The sequence below is a fragment of the Myotis lucifugus genome, unplaced genomic scaffold, assembly GCF_000147115.1.
Source record: "Myotis lucifugus unplaced genomic scaffold, Myoluc2.0 scaffold_108, whole genome shotgun sequence".
Taxonomy (NCBI): domain Eukaryota; kingdom Metazoa; phylum Chordata; class Mammalia; order Chiroptera; family Vespertilionidae; genus Myotis; species Myotis lucifugus.
Genome location: NW_005871156.1, coordinates 226,765 through 242,524, shown reverse-complemented (window position 1 = coordinate 242,524; position 15,760 = coordinate 226,765). Strand labels below are relative to the sequence as shown.

Sequence of the window (15,760 nt, the reverse complement as noted above, 5' to 3'; positions counted from 1 at the left end):
TGTAGCCTTCTCTTCCCAACCCTGCCACAGTTGCTGGGTGACCACTAACCAAGGAAGACACACCAATCAGATTCTCCCTCGAGACTATGAGCTAAGAGGCACAAAAGTGAGATGAGTTGAGATGAGTTGCTGTTATCTTTATGGTAGGTGTGGAGTAAATGGCCACAAACTGCCGCAGTGGAGATCTGAGCGGTCACCCTGGCTCCTGCACTTCCCGTGGGCAGGCAGCTCAGCATTGCCGTGGATTCTCTAAGGGCTGACTCCTTAAAACCAACCCCTTTTTAGGCTGATGTGTGGTTGGGTTCTGCTCTTGCAGCGCAAGGTTCCTGGCAGAAATACCCTCTGTGCCAGCTTCACGAATGGACCACGGCAACCAGAAGAGTGATGGATCAGCTGGAAAAACAGCCCAGCACCACGGGCCAAACAGAGTAAGATGCAACGTAACAAAGGGAATGAAAATGAGACAGTTTGCCACTTGGATTAAACATGGGAAGTCTGAATATAGTAGAAGCAGGTCTTTTCTTCAAAGAAATCCATCTTGGTAGATCAGGACTTTGTCTATGTTTATGATTGACGTTGGTATATAAAAATCACCAACATTAGCAATTGGACCCTAAGCCCTGTGATGGTGGGCCTCATTTGTAATCCTCATGTGTATCTCCAGAGCCTAGCACAACGCCTGGTATGAGGTAGTACTTAATTAATGTGCACTAAATAAATGTAAAAATCACTAAAAGGTGGGAGAACAGTAAGGCTTCAATAGGCCTAGGTTGTTTTTTTTTTTTTTTTAAAATCATGGAGTTGTGTCACTTTTGTGCTTCTTTCAAAGATGGTGGATGCTTTCTTCACTGAGCCTGACCTACCCACTCCACCCTCTCCTTTCCTTTGCTAAAACATCTAGACCCTTAGCTCAGTTAGTTGGCTACTCTAGTTTTCTAGCCCATTTCTGTTTTTACCAGGTAAGCTGTCTATTTACCAAAGGACATTTGTGTTTATTTCCAAGTCTGTTTGTCAGTTGCACTCATTATTGTATTTACGTAATTTAATTACTTATTACGTAAACTAATGAAATGTCTTTTCATAAGGAAAGAGCTGTGGTTTCTATTATAAGTTGAATGCTTGGGAAGACTTTCTTGATAAAGGTGAGTAGATTAAAATAACTGTGAAATTAGGAATAAATAAGAACTAGAGACCAGGTGTGGGTATGTGTGTGTGTGGGGGGAGCAGGGGGAGGTGAAAATATACAGGTCTAGAAGGATTATGGCACTTACTTTGCAAGTGTGTAAGTTCCTTCACTAAAGAAATAAAATCTGGAAATTATAAAGGTGTAATATGGGTACAGCTCTTACAAGTAAAATGATGCTGAATATAGGAATCCATCAATAATGAAAACAAGAGCCTCATGGTACAATACTGGTCCTTTCTTCATATAATGCACTCCAAAATTTTCTATTCTAAGCTATTCAATCACATAAAAAAAGTTGGTCATGACCCACTAAAGTGACTTCGTGACTCACAGCTTGAAAAGACAATGCCTTAATGCCACTCCTTAATCTTGTTGATGGGAGAACCGAGGTGCAGGGCGATTTAAGAGGGCTCCACTAAGGTCACCCAGATAGTGAGTCAGAACTATGGTCCCTGATTCCATATCCTCTGGCCTGTCTACTACCCTGAGCAACCTTCCTTCTGACCCAGCACAGTTTCCTTTGCAAAAAGTGGAAGGTAGCCCGGCCAGTGTGGCTCAGTGGTTGAGCATCGACCCATGAACCAGGAGGTCATGGTTCGATTCCTGGCCAGAGCACATGCCTAGGTTGTGGCTCGATCCCCAGTAGGAGGTGTGCAGGAGGCAGCCGATCAGTGATAACTGTGTAGCCTCTAGCTCATCATTGATGTTTTTATCCCTCTCCCGTCCTCTTTCTGAAATCAATAAAAACATATTTGAAAATAAAAAGGAAGCTAAAATGAGGAATTGGATGACAAGGATAAATCCTAGAGCAGAACGGAGTGTCCCTCCTTCTCTGAGATGCTACATTCCTCTAAGCATGGAAGCAAGTCCAGGCACACACAGATATATATGCTTTTATTCTCAAACTAAGACACACCAAGTCTCTTGTGCTAAAGACACATTGGACCAGTGCACCATGTACCTGGGTAGAACACGTGAGCCTTCTAATTTTAGAATGACTGCAGCTCTACATGGGAAAACTCCAGATAATGGAATGGGGAAGCACTTTGCATTCTGAGAAGCTTTTGTTTGGCAAGATGAGCAATAAACAGATCCCTGGCTTGCTGTCTGACCCATGTTCTACCTGTTTCCCCAACAAGTAACACCTTCCAAGACTTTTTCCTATCATCTGCTTTGCCCTCCCCCTGTGCACCTCCAGCCCAAACTCGCCCTCTCCACATAGTTAAGCCTAATGTCACCATCAAAATCTGACTACCACCTCCTCAAGCAAGCTGCTAATGGTGACCTTCCCAGGAGTGACACCACTGTGAATTTTCCGTGTTCTTTCATCACCACCACTGACACTAAATTAAGCAAGCCTTCAAACACTCCCCGATTCCATGTGGGTGGATTAGACACAGGCTAGAGGAAGGAGCAGTAGTTCAGAGGTTTAAAGAACCGCCCTAAGTACCGTGATCATGCAAGACAGATAGCAGAGAGAAGCCTGGAGCCTGGCTCCCAGGTGCCTGAGCGAGGCCCTCACCACACCCCTCAGTCATTAGAGCGAGTCTCATGAAAACATGAGAACCAGATGGGCAGCCTGAGCACTGTGCAACATTTAGGAGGGTTAAGCAAGGAGCCACCCAACAACTTAACCGGGTGCATTCTGTCCCTCTTAAGGGACATTAAAAGGTGCTTTTTGAAGACAGGTCATAACTCCTTCCCCGGGAGGGTGTGACAGATGTTCTCAGCCGTAGGTGCTGTCACCCTCACCCTGCCTCCAGCTAATGTTTCTCTGCATGTTTTACAAATTGACAACCGACCAGATAAAATTTTTTGTCCTAACCCCCAGACTATTGATTTCACTCCTGTGTAGCCTTAGGTCATGACGAGGCTCTCATGGGTTCCCATGCTGCCTTTTCACCTGTATGGTGGGCCCTTTGAGGACAAGGACAGAGAAGGACTGTATAGTTTCAGCAAGAGAGTCTTGAAACCTGAGTGTAAAATAGCGTCTGGTTCTAAGAGAATTAAATACATGACAGTCACACTATCACTTCCCTACCTTGGGTCCAAGGCAGGCATTGCCTATGGATCACCCCTGTATTTCCTAACAGCCTAAAGGTAGCCTAATAATCCTTCTCAACAAAGCTTTCCAAGGAGTCTCCACCAATTCATTAGAATGGTCACATGTGAAAAATCTTACAGGCCGTTCCTGATGCAAGTCCAACAAATGAGGAAACTAAGATCCAAATAGGAGCCAGAATAATAACTTGCTCCAGGACTTGGTAAAACTGAGACCAGCTGGGCCCAACTCCCAGGATTCCTGACCTCCAGCCCAAGGCACGCATCCCTCCAAGTCCCACCCAAAGCAGATGTCTGAGAAGCATTTATTGATGAGAATAATGTCAGTTTCCTATGCCTCTGGCATAATCTGCCCTGCACATTTGGGGATCTAAAAGAGAGAAAGACTGGAAGAAATCAACAAAACCTCAATAAGACAAGCCAAGGTTAACTGTCAAGTAATAAGAACATGGAATTTTTTCCCCACAAGAATTACAAGAAAGCCACATGGGATCCGCCCCTATTCCTTTAAGCTCAGGTACCACCCTTGATTGGCACATGGAGTTTGCAATTTTCTCTCCATGCTGCTCCATCGAAGTGTTTGAGCTTGATCCCGAGTATGCCTGCAGTCCTGCTCCAGCACTCACTCAGGAATGTACCAAACCCTTCTTATATCCACTATTGTTTCTCATTCCTGTCAATGCTCAGAGTGCAGAGACCTGCATATTTACACCATGGATTAAGCCCTTGTCGCTTCTGTCCTAAAACGACCCATCTTTACACCTGAGTGGATAGTCTGGGATTCAGTAAATGAGCCCGCCGACAGCCAGAGTATAAGAGGTTAGGAGGAATTCAGACATGAAAGTCAGTCACGCAGTATGTAAATGAGCATGTTTTACAAAAAAACAGTGTTCAACTGAAAGGTAATATAAGTAGAAAGCAAAATATGAAACCATGAAAGGAAATGCAAATTAAATGAAGGGTCACAAAATTGAAAGCATCGTCATCTACCCTCCATATTTAAGAATCTAACAAAAAAAGAATCATTGTTGCTTTTGTGGTGTAATGGACTGTGGCTTTGCTCTGAAAAGTCCTTATCTGTTAGATGAAAGTAATATTCATAAGTGGGCTTTGCTTTAAAATATCCCAGCAAAGGGAAAAATAAAAAAGATGGGAGAATAGATGAAAGAAAAATAGCAAAGTGATGCTAATTGTTGAAGCTGGGTGATGGGTATCTGGGGATTGATTTCATTACCATTTCTCTTCTTCTAGTATGAATGTTTTCTTAGTAAACATTAAAAATGGTTTTACATATTGAATTAGCCAAGGGTGAAACACACACACACACACACACACACACACACACACACACACCAACATTGACCTGAAATAACTAGGGAGACACAGACAGGTCAGGGGTCACTGCAGTAAGAGATGGGAGCATACCCCATGCCAATGAGGGAACTGTGAAACTGGCAGACTCGTGCATTACTGGTATAAAAATCAGCTCAAATTCACTTGGAAAGTGGCTTCGCCATTTGTACCAAGGATCATAAATATATTTATTCTTGCTCCTGAAGATATATCCTAAGGAAAGTATCCAAAATAAGGAAAAAGCTTCTAGGCATAAAAATGTAGCATCATAACTTGAACTGAAGGCAACATAACTACCTAATGGGGAATACTTAATTCAATTACACGTGTCCATTTTAATGGAACATCGTGATTTTTAAAAGGATAAAATTTAGAAGTTTCTCGAAACATGGAAAAGCGCACAACTCCAAACCTTGAGTTTAAAAAGCAGGAATCAAAATAGTCTCCTCACTATGCCTCACTATTAGTGCACACGGACAAAAGTGATGTGCGAATGTAACGGGGATGCTTCTGCAGCACTCTGACCATGAGCGGTTAGCCTCCTCCATTTCCCAAACTTTTCAATCTGTTTCTCTAGGGTCTTTAAAATGAAACAAGGGAAATGTTACTACAAATGTCAAAAGACAAACCAGAGCATAACTAACCAAAGATCACAGGCGGAGGCAGACACAAGGGCTCAAGAATCTGGGCTCTTCTTTAGATGGACTATTAGATGAGCTAGTTTCAAGTTCTCAGGGCCTGCAGGCTGTTTTCCAGCACTGCTGCCCACAGTGATTGTCTGAACAGAGGGATGGGAGGGGGTGAGCCCTGAGCGAGCAGGGAAATAGCTCCCTCAGGTCTGCAGTTCAGATCTCCCAGCAGCACAATCTTGGCCCATGGGAGGCCAAGCAGAGAGCGCTCAGGGCACAGCTGGGCGTGAGCACAGCAGCAGGAGCCCCAGAGGGAAGCTTAGAGCTCAGGCTCCACAAACTGGCCAAGGTCTGCTCCCTGCCCATCCCCCATGTGCCATCCCACACCAAGGGGCTGAGGGGACAGGACTCACCACTCAAGGCAGATGTAGTGTTCTCCAGGGCCTGACACACAGCCAACACAAGACCTGTGGGGGAAGAAGAGAGAGAGATAAGAGTCAGCTCAGCAGCACGTGCCTTTCAGGATTTGAGGGCAGGATTCTTTCTGGAAAGGTAAAGACTGGGTAGTTTTACAAGGCGGCCACAGGCAGGCTTGGCTACATCATTTGGGGAGCTCAGTGCCAAATGAAAATGCAGGACCCTTGTTCTAAGAGCAGGAACACTGTGCCATTAAAAGTACTAAACAGAAAGCCTTTTCCCTTCTTCCATGGTCTCTCTCTCTCCACCTGTCATGATGTTTCTTGTTTTTGTTTATACCATATAAATATTTTTATTGTGGTAATGTATATATATAAAATTTACTACTTTAACCATTTAAAGGGTAGAGTTCAGGGGCATTAAGTACATTGTTGTGCATGTCATGATATTTTTTATTTGCTATATGTCACTTCTGTCTTTGAAGTATGGGGATAATTGCAAGGCGAGCAGAGCCCCTCACAGGCACAGGGTCCCCAGTGACAGAGTGTGCAAGGGCATATGCGACCACTGACTGGCAGTATCCCTTCCAGCAGCATCTGGGTGGATATGCAGTGACCCAGGTAGAGGCACGAAAGTCTAGTCAGTTGTTTCTTCTTTCCAAAAGCCAGGTGCCCCAACCAGAGGTGGATAGGTGACCCCGAAGGGTATTACAACCTCTGCACCAGGATGTACTAGGTACCTGAATCAGGGATAGGGGAGAGGCTCATACCTATCTAGTCATCCACTGATCATCATGAGGACAGCTGCCACCAAGCCCTGTCCTGAGATGCCATGGCTGCATGCACCAAACCTCAACCATTTTTGTGTCCCTATCCCACCAGGGGAAGCAGGAGGTGGGATCACATGCCCCTGTGCACACTCCACTGTCCCACTGGACTTCACTTATGAGATACAAATTTAAAGATAAAGCTATCAAGAATTTCAAGACTGCAGCCGCAGCACCAATCACTTGCTCAGGGCCCATCTGAGCGTGAGACTGCGGCTACACAAGTCACATGCCCATGAAGCCACCCCTGTCAACGGAAGACCTTGGGTGCCCAGATGTTACAGTAGCAGAGGTTTCTGGAAACACTGCAGCAAATTTCTAATGAAAAAGGAACCTCTTACGAGTTATGCAATCAGCATGAACTGAGTTACCACAATGACTTCCTAAAACTGAAATGCAAAAGATGCCACGGTGGCCGCACAGAGTCCGGGCCACCGAGGGGCTAGCCTGGAAGGCAGATGAATCGAGTCATGCAGAAAACAAGCTCAGTTCTTCACTGTGACCCCCCCTCCCCACTGCACAGGACCACGGCAAACCCCACCATGCCTGTGAGGTCTGTATTCCTCTCCCACTCGGGGGATAGACAAAGAAGCCTTGACACTCAGTGGAGAAACACGTTTGGAACAGAAAGAGCAGTCATGCTCACAACTCTCCTTCAGGCCTTTCCCAAAGGCTCCTACCGAGGCCTGGACCAGCTATTTGGGCTGGAACAAGAAGAGAAGATGAGTAAAATCATCCTGTCTTCCCTATGCAGTTCTTTTGTGCTGCTCAATACACACTACTTTTGGGAGCACAGCTCCTAGGCTCCCCGGACATATGTAAAAGGCTCAGTTTGTAATCCGCACTCCAAGGGCTGAAGTGAGGCTTTCCTGCCAGAGCCAGAAGCCTTAGTGGTTCCACACTGCCAGCTGGGACCTGTCACACTGACTTTGCTGGCACCACCACAAACCACTCAGGGCCAAAGCCAGCCAGTGACCTGTAGTAGCATAACAACGCGGGGATGCTTTGCATACCTCTCTGCAAGCAGTGCCACTGGCCAGTCACAAACTGTCCCTGAACGGATGATTTATCCTGCCACTTCCCTCCCTGGGCCCATATTCCGTAAGTTAGCGAAAGTCCAGTTCCTGGGCTCCATGTCAACCTCTGTGTAAGCAAAACCAAGACAAGAAAGCAAATATCGTCCAACTGCAGCCAGGACAGAGCAGAAGCATCGCTAACTCTCCAGGGCTGGGGAAGGGCCGCCCCTCAGCCTTGGGGCATGTTACTTGCCCCCTCTGTTCCTCCTCTGGGAGTGTGACGTAGGTGTTTTGGGAACTAATCAGAGTTTGCAAACCCACCTTGTCCCACAGATGAAAGACGCTAGGTTTTGATTCATAATTTGAGCAATGTGAGAAGACTAGTTCCATGGAGAGCAGCTTCTTAGTGCTCGGGGCTTCTCTCTATAAACCTGATTGAGGCACAACCCAGCTAAGGCTGTGATGAAAGGTGAGGCCTCTGCTTCCCTTCACCATGTGGTGAGCTCCCTAAGAAGGTCCCAGACTGAAAAAGTAGGGTCACATCTTTCACTTCTCAAGTAGGTGGGTAACACTTAGTGAGCAGGTGCCAGTTCCCGCCCAGCACTTTTACATGGGTTGTCTTATGGGGTCCTCAGAATAACCCACAATATAGGCACCTCCCAGCCCCCTGCCTTCTGGTCCAGCCTGTGGAAACACGTGGTTTTACAGATGAGGAAACAGACTTAGAGAGGTTAAGAAATGCGCCCAAGCTCCTGCAGCCCAATTCAAACTCAAGTCTGTCCAACTCCTATGCCCAAGACAGCGTTTAATTACCACACACACAATAGTCCTTCCGACCACAGCCTGTCATGACACATTGGTAGGTGTGTATTCACCAGTTACTGCCTCCGAAATGAGTCCAAACGACAGATTCAGCAGGTCTGGCATTGAAGCTGGAGCCCTCTCTTCTAGAGGCCACATCCATTGCCTCTTGGGAAGTTGCATGGCCTCCAATTCCCCCTCTGCGAGCAAGGTCTCCTGAGGGGCAAGGGTGTGAACATCCAGACCCCTGACTGCCAATCTGCGTAGGCCCAGGTGTCCAGACCGCCGGCACCCCTGGTTGTGCTTGGAAAGCCTGGCTCTGTGAAGGCCTTCCAGAAACATGTGGCCTCTGAGGCTCATCAGAGACACAGGCGATCCTTCCCTGGAGCACCCGTGTGGGGAGAGCGCAGCCCTGGGACAGCCGCCACGCCCACTGGCTGCAGGAGACAAGGCACAGTTCAGACAGAGGCTTGTGGCCCGAAGCCGCAGGCACCTCTCGCTTGAGTTTCAAAGCTGGACCTCTCCTGCCACAGGCCACCCAGACAGCCTCCTTCTGGGGCAGGAATCCTTTTAAGTGGCTCCTGCCAGCATCCCAGGTCTGTTTAAATAGTTCCAAAGAGGGGAATCCCTGGATGATGGACTTAAAAAAAAAGGTGGGAGATTGGTGAGGGGAAAACCACACACAACGGAAGGAAAGCCTTATGAAAGGCTGATCACCCCCACCCCACGCAGAGTGGGAACCAGACCTGCCCTCCAGGAAAGACAAGGGCTACAATGCTTACAACTCAGCTGTTAGAAAGGCAATAAGAAGTTCCAGCAGAAAGAATGTCGGGAGAGGCGAGGCTGTTAATCTCGTGAGTACACATAATGGAGCCATCGTGAAACCCACTCACAGGGGCGTCAATGGGAAATGCTGTTGAGAGGTGCTGGGCCCCCATCTCCCCTGGACCACAAAGCAGGGAGCCCTCCCCCAGCCCCTCTGTGCAGCCACTCACTCATGCACGGGATGGGGACCTGGGCTGTGCCTTCAGCACGGGACACCCTCCATCCTTTCCCACTCATCAGCCTGGTGGCTGTCTCCTCTGTGGACACTCAGCTCTGGTGCTCTGGACCATGCCCGGCTCTGGCCTGTCACAGCCAGTGTTTGCTTCCAGGATCTTACCCACTCCACAGTGCTGATCAGCTCGCTGTCCTCCGAGAAAATCAAGAGCTCCACATCTCATCCATTTTTGGGTTCCCTAAGCCAGGTTTTCTACATAGGGGGCGAAGGTGAGGTTTTGGTGTCAGGGAGATGTGGGGAGGATGGAGAGAGGTTGCAGCAGGTCCTTTGGATGAAGGATGCCCTCGAGTTAGAGGGGGTGGTGGTGAGGAAAGGCTTATGGGTAAAGAACAAATGCAGGCAGGAGGAGCAGGAGTCAGGCAAGCGAGATGCAGAAAGGAGTGTGGGTGTTTGGGGGGCAGCTAGGATCCCCCCTTCCTCTCCTACCATGCGTTGGGGTCGTGAGGGACAGAGCGAGGAGCTCAGGTAGTGGAGGGTGGTCCCTAGAAGGCGAGAATCCCGCAGCTCAGCATGCGGTCCACAGGGGATACCCCTGGAGCAGCCACGTGGGCATGAACATATGTGTAAATGGGTCACATGGAACCCAGGACCTGCTGGTACAGGTTTTAAGGCCTCTTCCCTCAGGAATTACATCCCAACATTAAATTTTATCTGCAAACATGGCCGGATTTTAACTGCATAGCAGAAACTGCAAGGTTTTATGGCTTTAACAGGCTTTTTAAATGCAAGAGGTTTTGACAGCCTGGTGAAGATGCTGGTTGCAGGGTAAGAACTGATTAGGAAGAAAGGTTGTAGGAGCAGGGGGAGGCCAGGAGACCACAAGCCGGCCCTCGTGACAATCTCCATAAATGCAGAAAGCAGCCAGGGCATCCGCCATCGCCCCAGCACAGGGAGGCCAGCCCTCAGACAGGCCATGGTTGCTTTTGGAGGAGGTGGCACTTCACATTTGCCTCAGCTCACCGACTCGAGTGACACTCAGTTCAGACGATGTCAGGCAAAGCTGCAGAGGAATTTGTGGCGGAACTGGCCGGACGGGATTAGGAAAACTCTGGGGATGGCAAGGAGAGTTTAGAAACATGTGACACAGGAATGAGTCACCTTGGGCAGACGGGCTCTGGACAGAGGGCTCTTTCTTTCACCATCCCAGCATCTGGATCACTGCTTTCAAAACACAGGTTGGACCCTGCTACCCAAGGAGAGAGTCTTATCGAGACATTATTTGAAAAGATTAGTGTTGTGTTTCAGGTGGCAGGTCCTTTCGCACGGAGCAAAGAAACCAACTATGCAGGGAGGGGCAGCTTTCAGTTCCAAACCACACAAGCGAGGTCCCGACCCCTGCGCCCAAACACAGCTGTGGCAAGGGACACGTTCACCAGGTAGACCGTTCTAGGCCAGGGGCAGGCGGTGGAGGGAAGACCACCAGAGCCTGACTGGTCTTCTGAGCTCCCTCCTCACATCGTTCAGTCATAGGATTGCCCTTGTGGCTAATGGCATTAATAATAATAATAGCAGCAACATCTGCTTGACAACTTACTATGTGCCCTGCATTGTCTGATTCCATACTTTAAGCAAGTCCTAAGATGTAGGTACTATTATGCTCCCATTTTACAGGTAAGAAAGTGGAGGTACAGGAGACGAAGTGACCGGCCCAAGGCCACCCAGCTTGTAAGTGACAGACATTGCAGGCTCATATTACAGGCCCAGCTGGCTTTACTTTGTTTCTGCTTGTCCTGTGAAGTACAGCAAAGAACTCAGAAATGCTAGAAAAGACCACCTCCTCCTCTTCTCTCCTGGACATAATCCATGTATGTCCTGTGACATGGGGAACATAGTTAAAGGGGAGCCCAGAGACGAGGGTCAGCCATGAATGGTGTCGCCTTTAGCAAGTCACTTCACCTCTCTCACTCACAGGTTCTTTATATTTTAGAGAGAGAGGAAGGCAGAGAGAGGCAGAACCATCTAGCACACAGAGCACCAGCAAGGGGGACCACCACTGGCCTCCTTCCAACTCTCTGTAAGGTGGACCCCTTGCCTTGAAAAAGGATCAGACAATAAGAAGGTCATGTGTGTTTGTCTCGATGAGTGTGTTCAGTTGATGGTAACTTTGTCTTTCAATTTAGCACGATGACCTTTACATCAAATATCGGAAGACAGAAGAGGTCCTAAATCTGAACCTAAAAGTGAACTAGGTTCCATCTCTACATTTCCCATGTCATCTTCCAATTTTAGTATATGTGCTGCTGAAGCGAGCACAGTGCAGTCTTGATTTTGGCTTGACGATATATTGCAAGCTCACCACCTATGAGGGAATGCACTTGGGCCAGTGAGCTCGGGGCCCGAGGCTGCCCTTCCTAATGGCGTGGCCATAGGCAGCAAAGTCCAACTTGATGAGGCTAAGGCCTTATGACATCATGGAAAATAAGCCAGTGCTACCTGCATGCTCATAGGTATTTTCCATTTCCCTCTCAGTATCTCTGTGGCTAGGAAATACCAAAGTTTTCAGCATGAACCATTAGGATCAGGGAGGTGGAAGAAATAAACAGGTGGGTGTCCACACTGCAACCCTCTACCATTTTCTAATTCTGACTCAGCAGAAAGGAGCCTTGACATCAGACCTGGGTTCAAATCCTGACTCTGCCACTCTTTTCTTGTGAGACCTTGGCTATGTTATCCAATCTTGCTCACTCGGTGTCCTCATATGTACATAAGGATGACACCTCCTCATACAGCTACTGCAAGGATTATGAAGTGAAATGGAGTACGCAAAGTCAGGGAGAAGTGGAATCTTCTGTACCACAGTGAAGGCAGATGAAGATGGAGTACCAAAGGCAGCACAGAGATCCCCGTTTCCATAGGCACTGCCTCTGCTCCTCTGCCCCAAGCACCATCTTCAACCCTGACCACTCTCCAGAGGCCTGGCCCTCAAACCATGTGTTTAAAAATAACTTCATTTGGTCTCATCCCCTGACCTGTTCCACCTCCTCCTCTTCACTTCTGGGCGGGGCTGAAGGCCCAACAGACATCATCCATCCCTCCCTCTCCTTTACCTGGTATCCAAGTCAAGGCCTCCTACACAACCTGCCTCCGCATTGTCCATCTCATCCATCCCCCTGCCTCTGCTGCCGCTGCCCCAGTTCAGGCCTCATCATCTCTCCCGCGCTATCGCAATAGTTGTCTAACTGATTTTCCTGCCAACAGCCTTTTTACTTTGCTCCTGCTGCCAGAGAGACCTTCCTGAAGCACTTGCTGGACCATAGCACTCCTTCCCTCTAACCCCCACCCCCCCACCAAGGGCTCCCTGCTCACAGAACCCAGTCCAAGTCCTGAGCAGAGATTTAAGGTGCAGGTCCGGGTCCTAAACCCCATTTCCACCTGCTCTTCCCACCACTCCCATCAGGCACTGTACCCCTTCCTTGCACATGACTTGCCCTCACTCAGAGCTTGGGGCCTTGGGTTCACACCACTGGGGACCTGACAAGTCCTTGCAGCTGTGCGATATTTGCTTCACTGCCTGAACCTTAGCTTTCTTCACTGTAAGAGGAGAGAAAGCAATCCAGCTCCTGCACAGGGTTAGAGAAGAAATGAGGGGACACATGAGAAATGTGCAGTAGGTTGAGTGGCACATCAATGGTAGCTGCTATTATAGAGAGTTACCATGAACATGTATTGTGCCCATCTCTCAAGTTGGCAGGCCCCTCCCTCTGCCCATGGATATCAAATTTGCCTCTCAAAGCTTCACTCAAACGTCAGAAATAATCATTTCTTTGGAGAAGTCCTTATTAGATTTGCCTTGTAGTTCAAGTTTTCACATCTGACCTCTAGTGTGGTCAGGAACGGTGCCTTACTCATATCTACCCTCACACCTGGCATAACACCTGTACTTTAGTTAGGTTTTTGGAACTGAATTTCTCTAAGAGGTCACAGAGTTGGAGGGGGTGAGTATTGAGAGTGTGCACATGGGGAATAAAAAACCAGCTGATCCTTGGTAATTCACTCCTCACATCTATCCTAGACCCCCACAGGTCTAAGCTCTAAGTCTTGGTTCTCATTCTGATTTCAGTGGAAATGAACACTTAAACCCTGGCATGCATTCATTCAACAGGTGCTCACTGAGCACCCACCACATGGCAGACACAGTTCTCGGTGCTGCTGAGATAGCAAAGGACTAACAGTTCCTTCTCTCACGTCTGCAGTGCACTTGTCCCATGGAAATGAGTCCTTCCAATTCTTGGAAACCATTTACACTGAACTCCATTACAAATGTGGGGCTGCACCACCATTCAGATGGGTGGTGAGTTAAAATGCATCTTCTGCTTCAACAATGATGTTAACTAGTCTCGCTAGCATGGAGAGAGGGCCCTGGGAGTGTGGGGAAGTGTCGCCCTTCTGAGCCGGGAGTGCAGCTGCTGAACCGCATGCCAAGATGATCCTCAGTTGTTTCGTCACTGATAAGACGACCCCTGAAACGTTTTTTCTTTTCAGATCCTTAGCTCATTTTGTAGGCGCTCCTGAAACTTTATGAGAAAACAGGAAGACCTGCACCTCGGACCCCAAGCAGGGGAAGACAGAGGGCGTGATAAGGGGTGTAGGGCTCATTGAATGGCTTGGAGCTGCAGGTTGCTGAGCACATCTTCAGGGGCTCCTCAGGCAAAGGCAGGACTTGCCACAGGTTTACGATCCAGATGAGGAGACACAACGGAAGCAAACACACTAACTTGTGTTCTGTGAATATCCACCCAAATGTGAGTATCTGGCTCAGGTCTCCTAAATAAACTCGCTAGTTTTTTCACGCCTAGAAAACCCTCCTGCTGCCCTGACCTCACTTCTAACCAGTCTTCCGGGCCCAGCTCGACCCCCATGTCCTCCACACGCCCTGCTGACCACTCCAGCAGGTAGCATTCTCACCTTTCACCTACTGACCCCTGTCAGCAGCAGGGCAGGTGCACAGCCCACCCCAGTCACTCACATGGGTTTTCCCTGTCCCTCTCAGCCCAGACCTCATTTCCCACCATCAACTCAGGAGAACTGATTACTACCTTTCTCTCCCCACTTCAAGGGGCAAATGAGAATATTTATAAAGTGCTTTGAGTTCTGTAGAGTCGAGGGCCTAATTAATGCCCAGGACAGATACCACATGCATCAGAGAAGTGTTGCAGCTGTAAAGGAAGATGACATGTGCTCTTTTGACTTCCAGGAAAGTGTGCAAAAAATAAATGGCTAAATAAAAAAGCCTCGAGACCCTCGCAGGAAGAGGTGGGTGCTGCCTTATTGAGATATCTTTGTTTCTATGGACCAGAGGGTGATACAATACACCTCTCCTCGCCATTCTCCCCAACTCCCTACCCACCTGAAAGCCTTACAGAACAATGCTGTCTTCTGATCTGGTGGTCTGAAAGGACCCTTGCCAATAATGCAAATAGCATACAGGGGCAAATGACCTCTTCCAATCAAACAGTTAACCAGGATGCACGGGGCATCTCCTCTGGGTGAGGAAGGCCTGGTGACTGATCTCATTCCCCCACATCTACGCTACACCCTTTTTTGTTCGGAGGCAGCAGTCATATCTCCAGCAGAGTTAACGCCTTATCAAAGACCTGGACCAAGGGCTGGGTCCTGAGTCAAACTTCCTCTTCCGCAAGGCCTGCTCCTGCGCTGGCGGGCTGAGGGCCCCCGTCCAGAGGTTGCAGAGCAGCAGGGCAAGTATCCCGGGCTAGCTGGAGTTCCCTGGCCACTGAATCACCAACAGGCTGTACCAGGTCTGAGCTCCGAGGTCGCAAGAAGCTGGGCCAAGCCGAGGCGCTCTGAAACGCTGTTCCAGCTGACTGACACAGAGTTGAGGCATTAAGGTGTCTGTGGAAGGGACTATGCTGGACACCCCCAGAGTCCCAGAGGAAAGAAGGGGTGGGAAGTGTACTAAAGATAAGGCCAGGATAAAGCGGTAGAAACAATGGCTCTATGTGCAGGCCCCAGGCCCCTCAGCACTGTGAACCAGTGAGCGGAGACCTGGCTGCCAGGAAATTCAGGAACCCAATGCCAGCTCTGGAAGAGCCCACTGCATGGTGCAAGCCCCTCCCCGTCCAGGGAGGCCCATTGGGCGCATCTCAGCTTCCCCTGGCCTTGTGGTGGCCCCAGAATCCCCATCCTCTGGTCAGCAGGGGCTTTGTCTGTGCAGACCTCAGACCAGCAGAGTTAGCGTCTCAGCAGAACCAACCAAGCCAGGCGAATCCTTCAGCCCCGTCAAGGCCCTATGTAAACATCACTTACTACAAGTGGCTTGGAAGTAGGCTACGAGCAGGGAGGAGGTAAAAAAATAAGCAATCTTTGACTTCTGCCCCACTTCCTCCATGTGAATAGCTTAGTAATGACAAACTCAGCCCTTCCCCCGCTCCACTCTGGGCAGCCCCGGAGCCA

At 48.7% G+C, this 15,760-nt stretch overlaps 1 protein-coding gene across 4 annotated transcripts in view; it reads right to left on the bottom strand.

Moving 5' to 3' along the window:
• The window catches only part of TGFA (transforming growth factor alpha), a 95,395-nt gene that overhangs the window by 57,982 nt on the left and 21,653 nt on the right, over nt 1-15,760 (bottom strand). For 2 of the 4 annotated variants that reach the window (XM_014459371.2, XM_006092949.3), the window contains one exon: nt 5,643-5,696. In XM_014459371.2, coding sequence (XP_014314857.1) covers nt 5,643-5,696 — 54 coding nt within the window. Of the gene's footprint in view, nt 1-5,027; nt 5,379-5,642; nt 5,697-8,363; nt 9,088-15,760 lie in introns of those variants that run through there. The other 2 variants (XM_014459372.2, XM_014459370.2) reach the window with 2 other exon arrangements.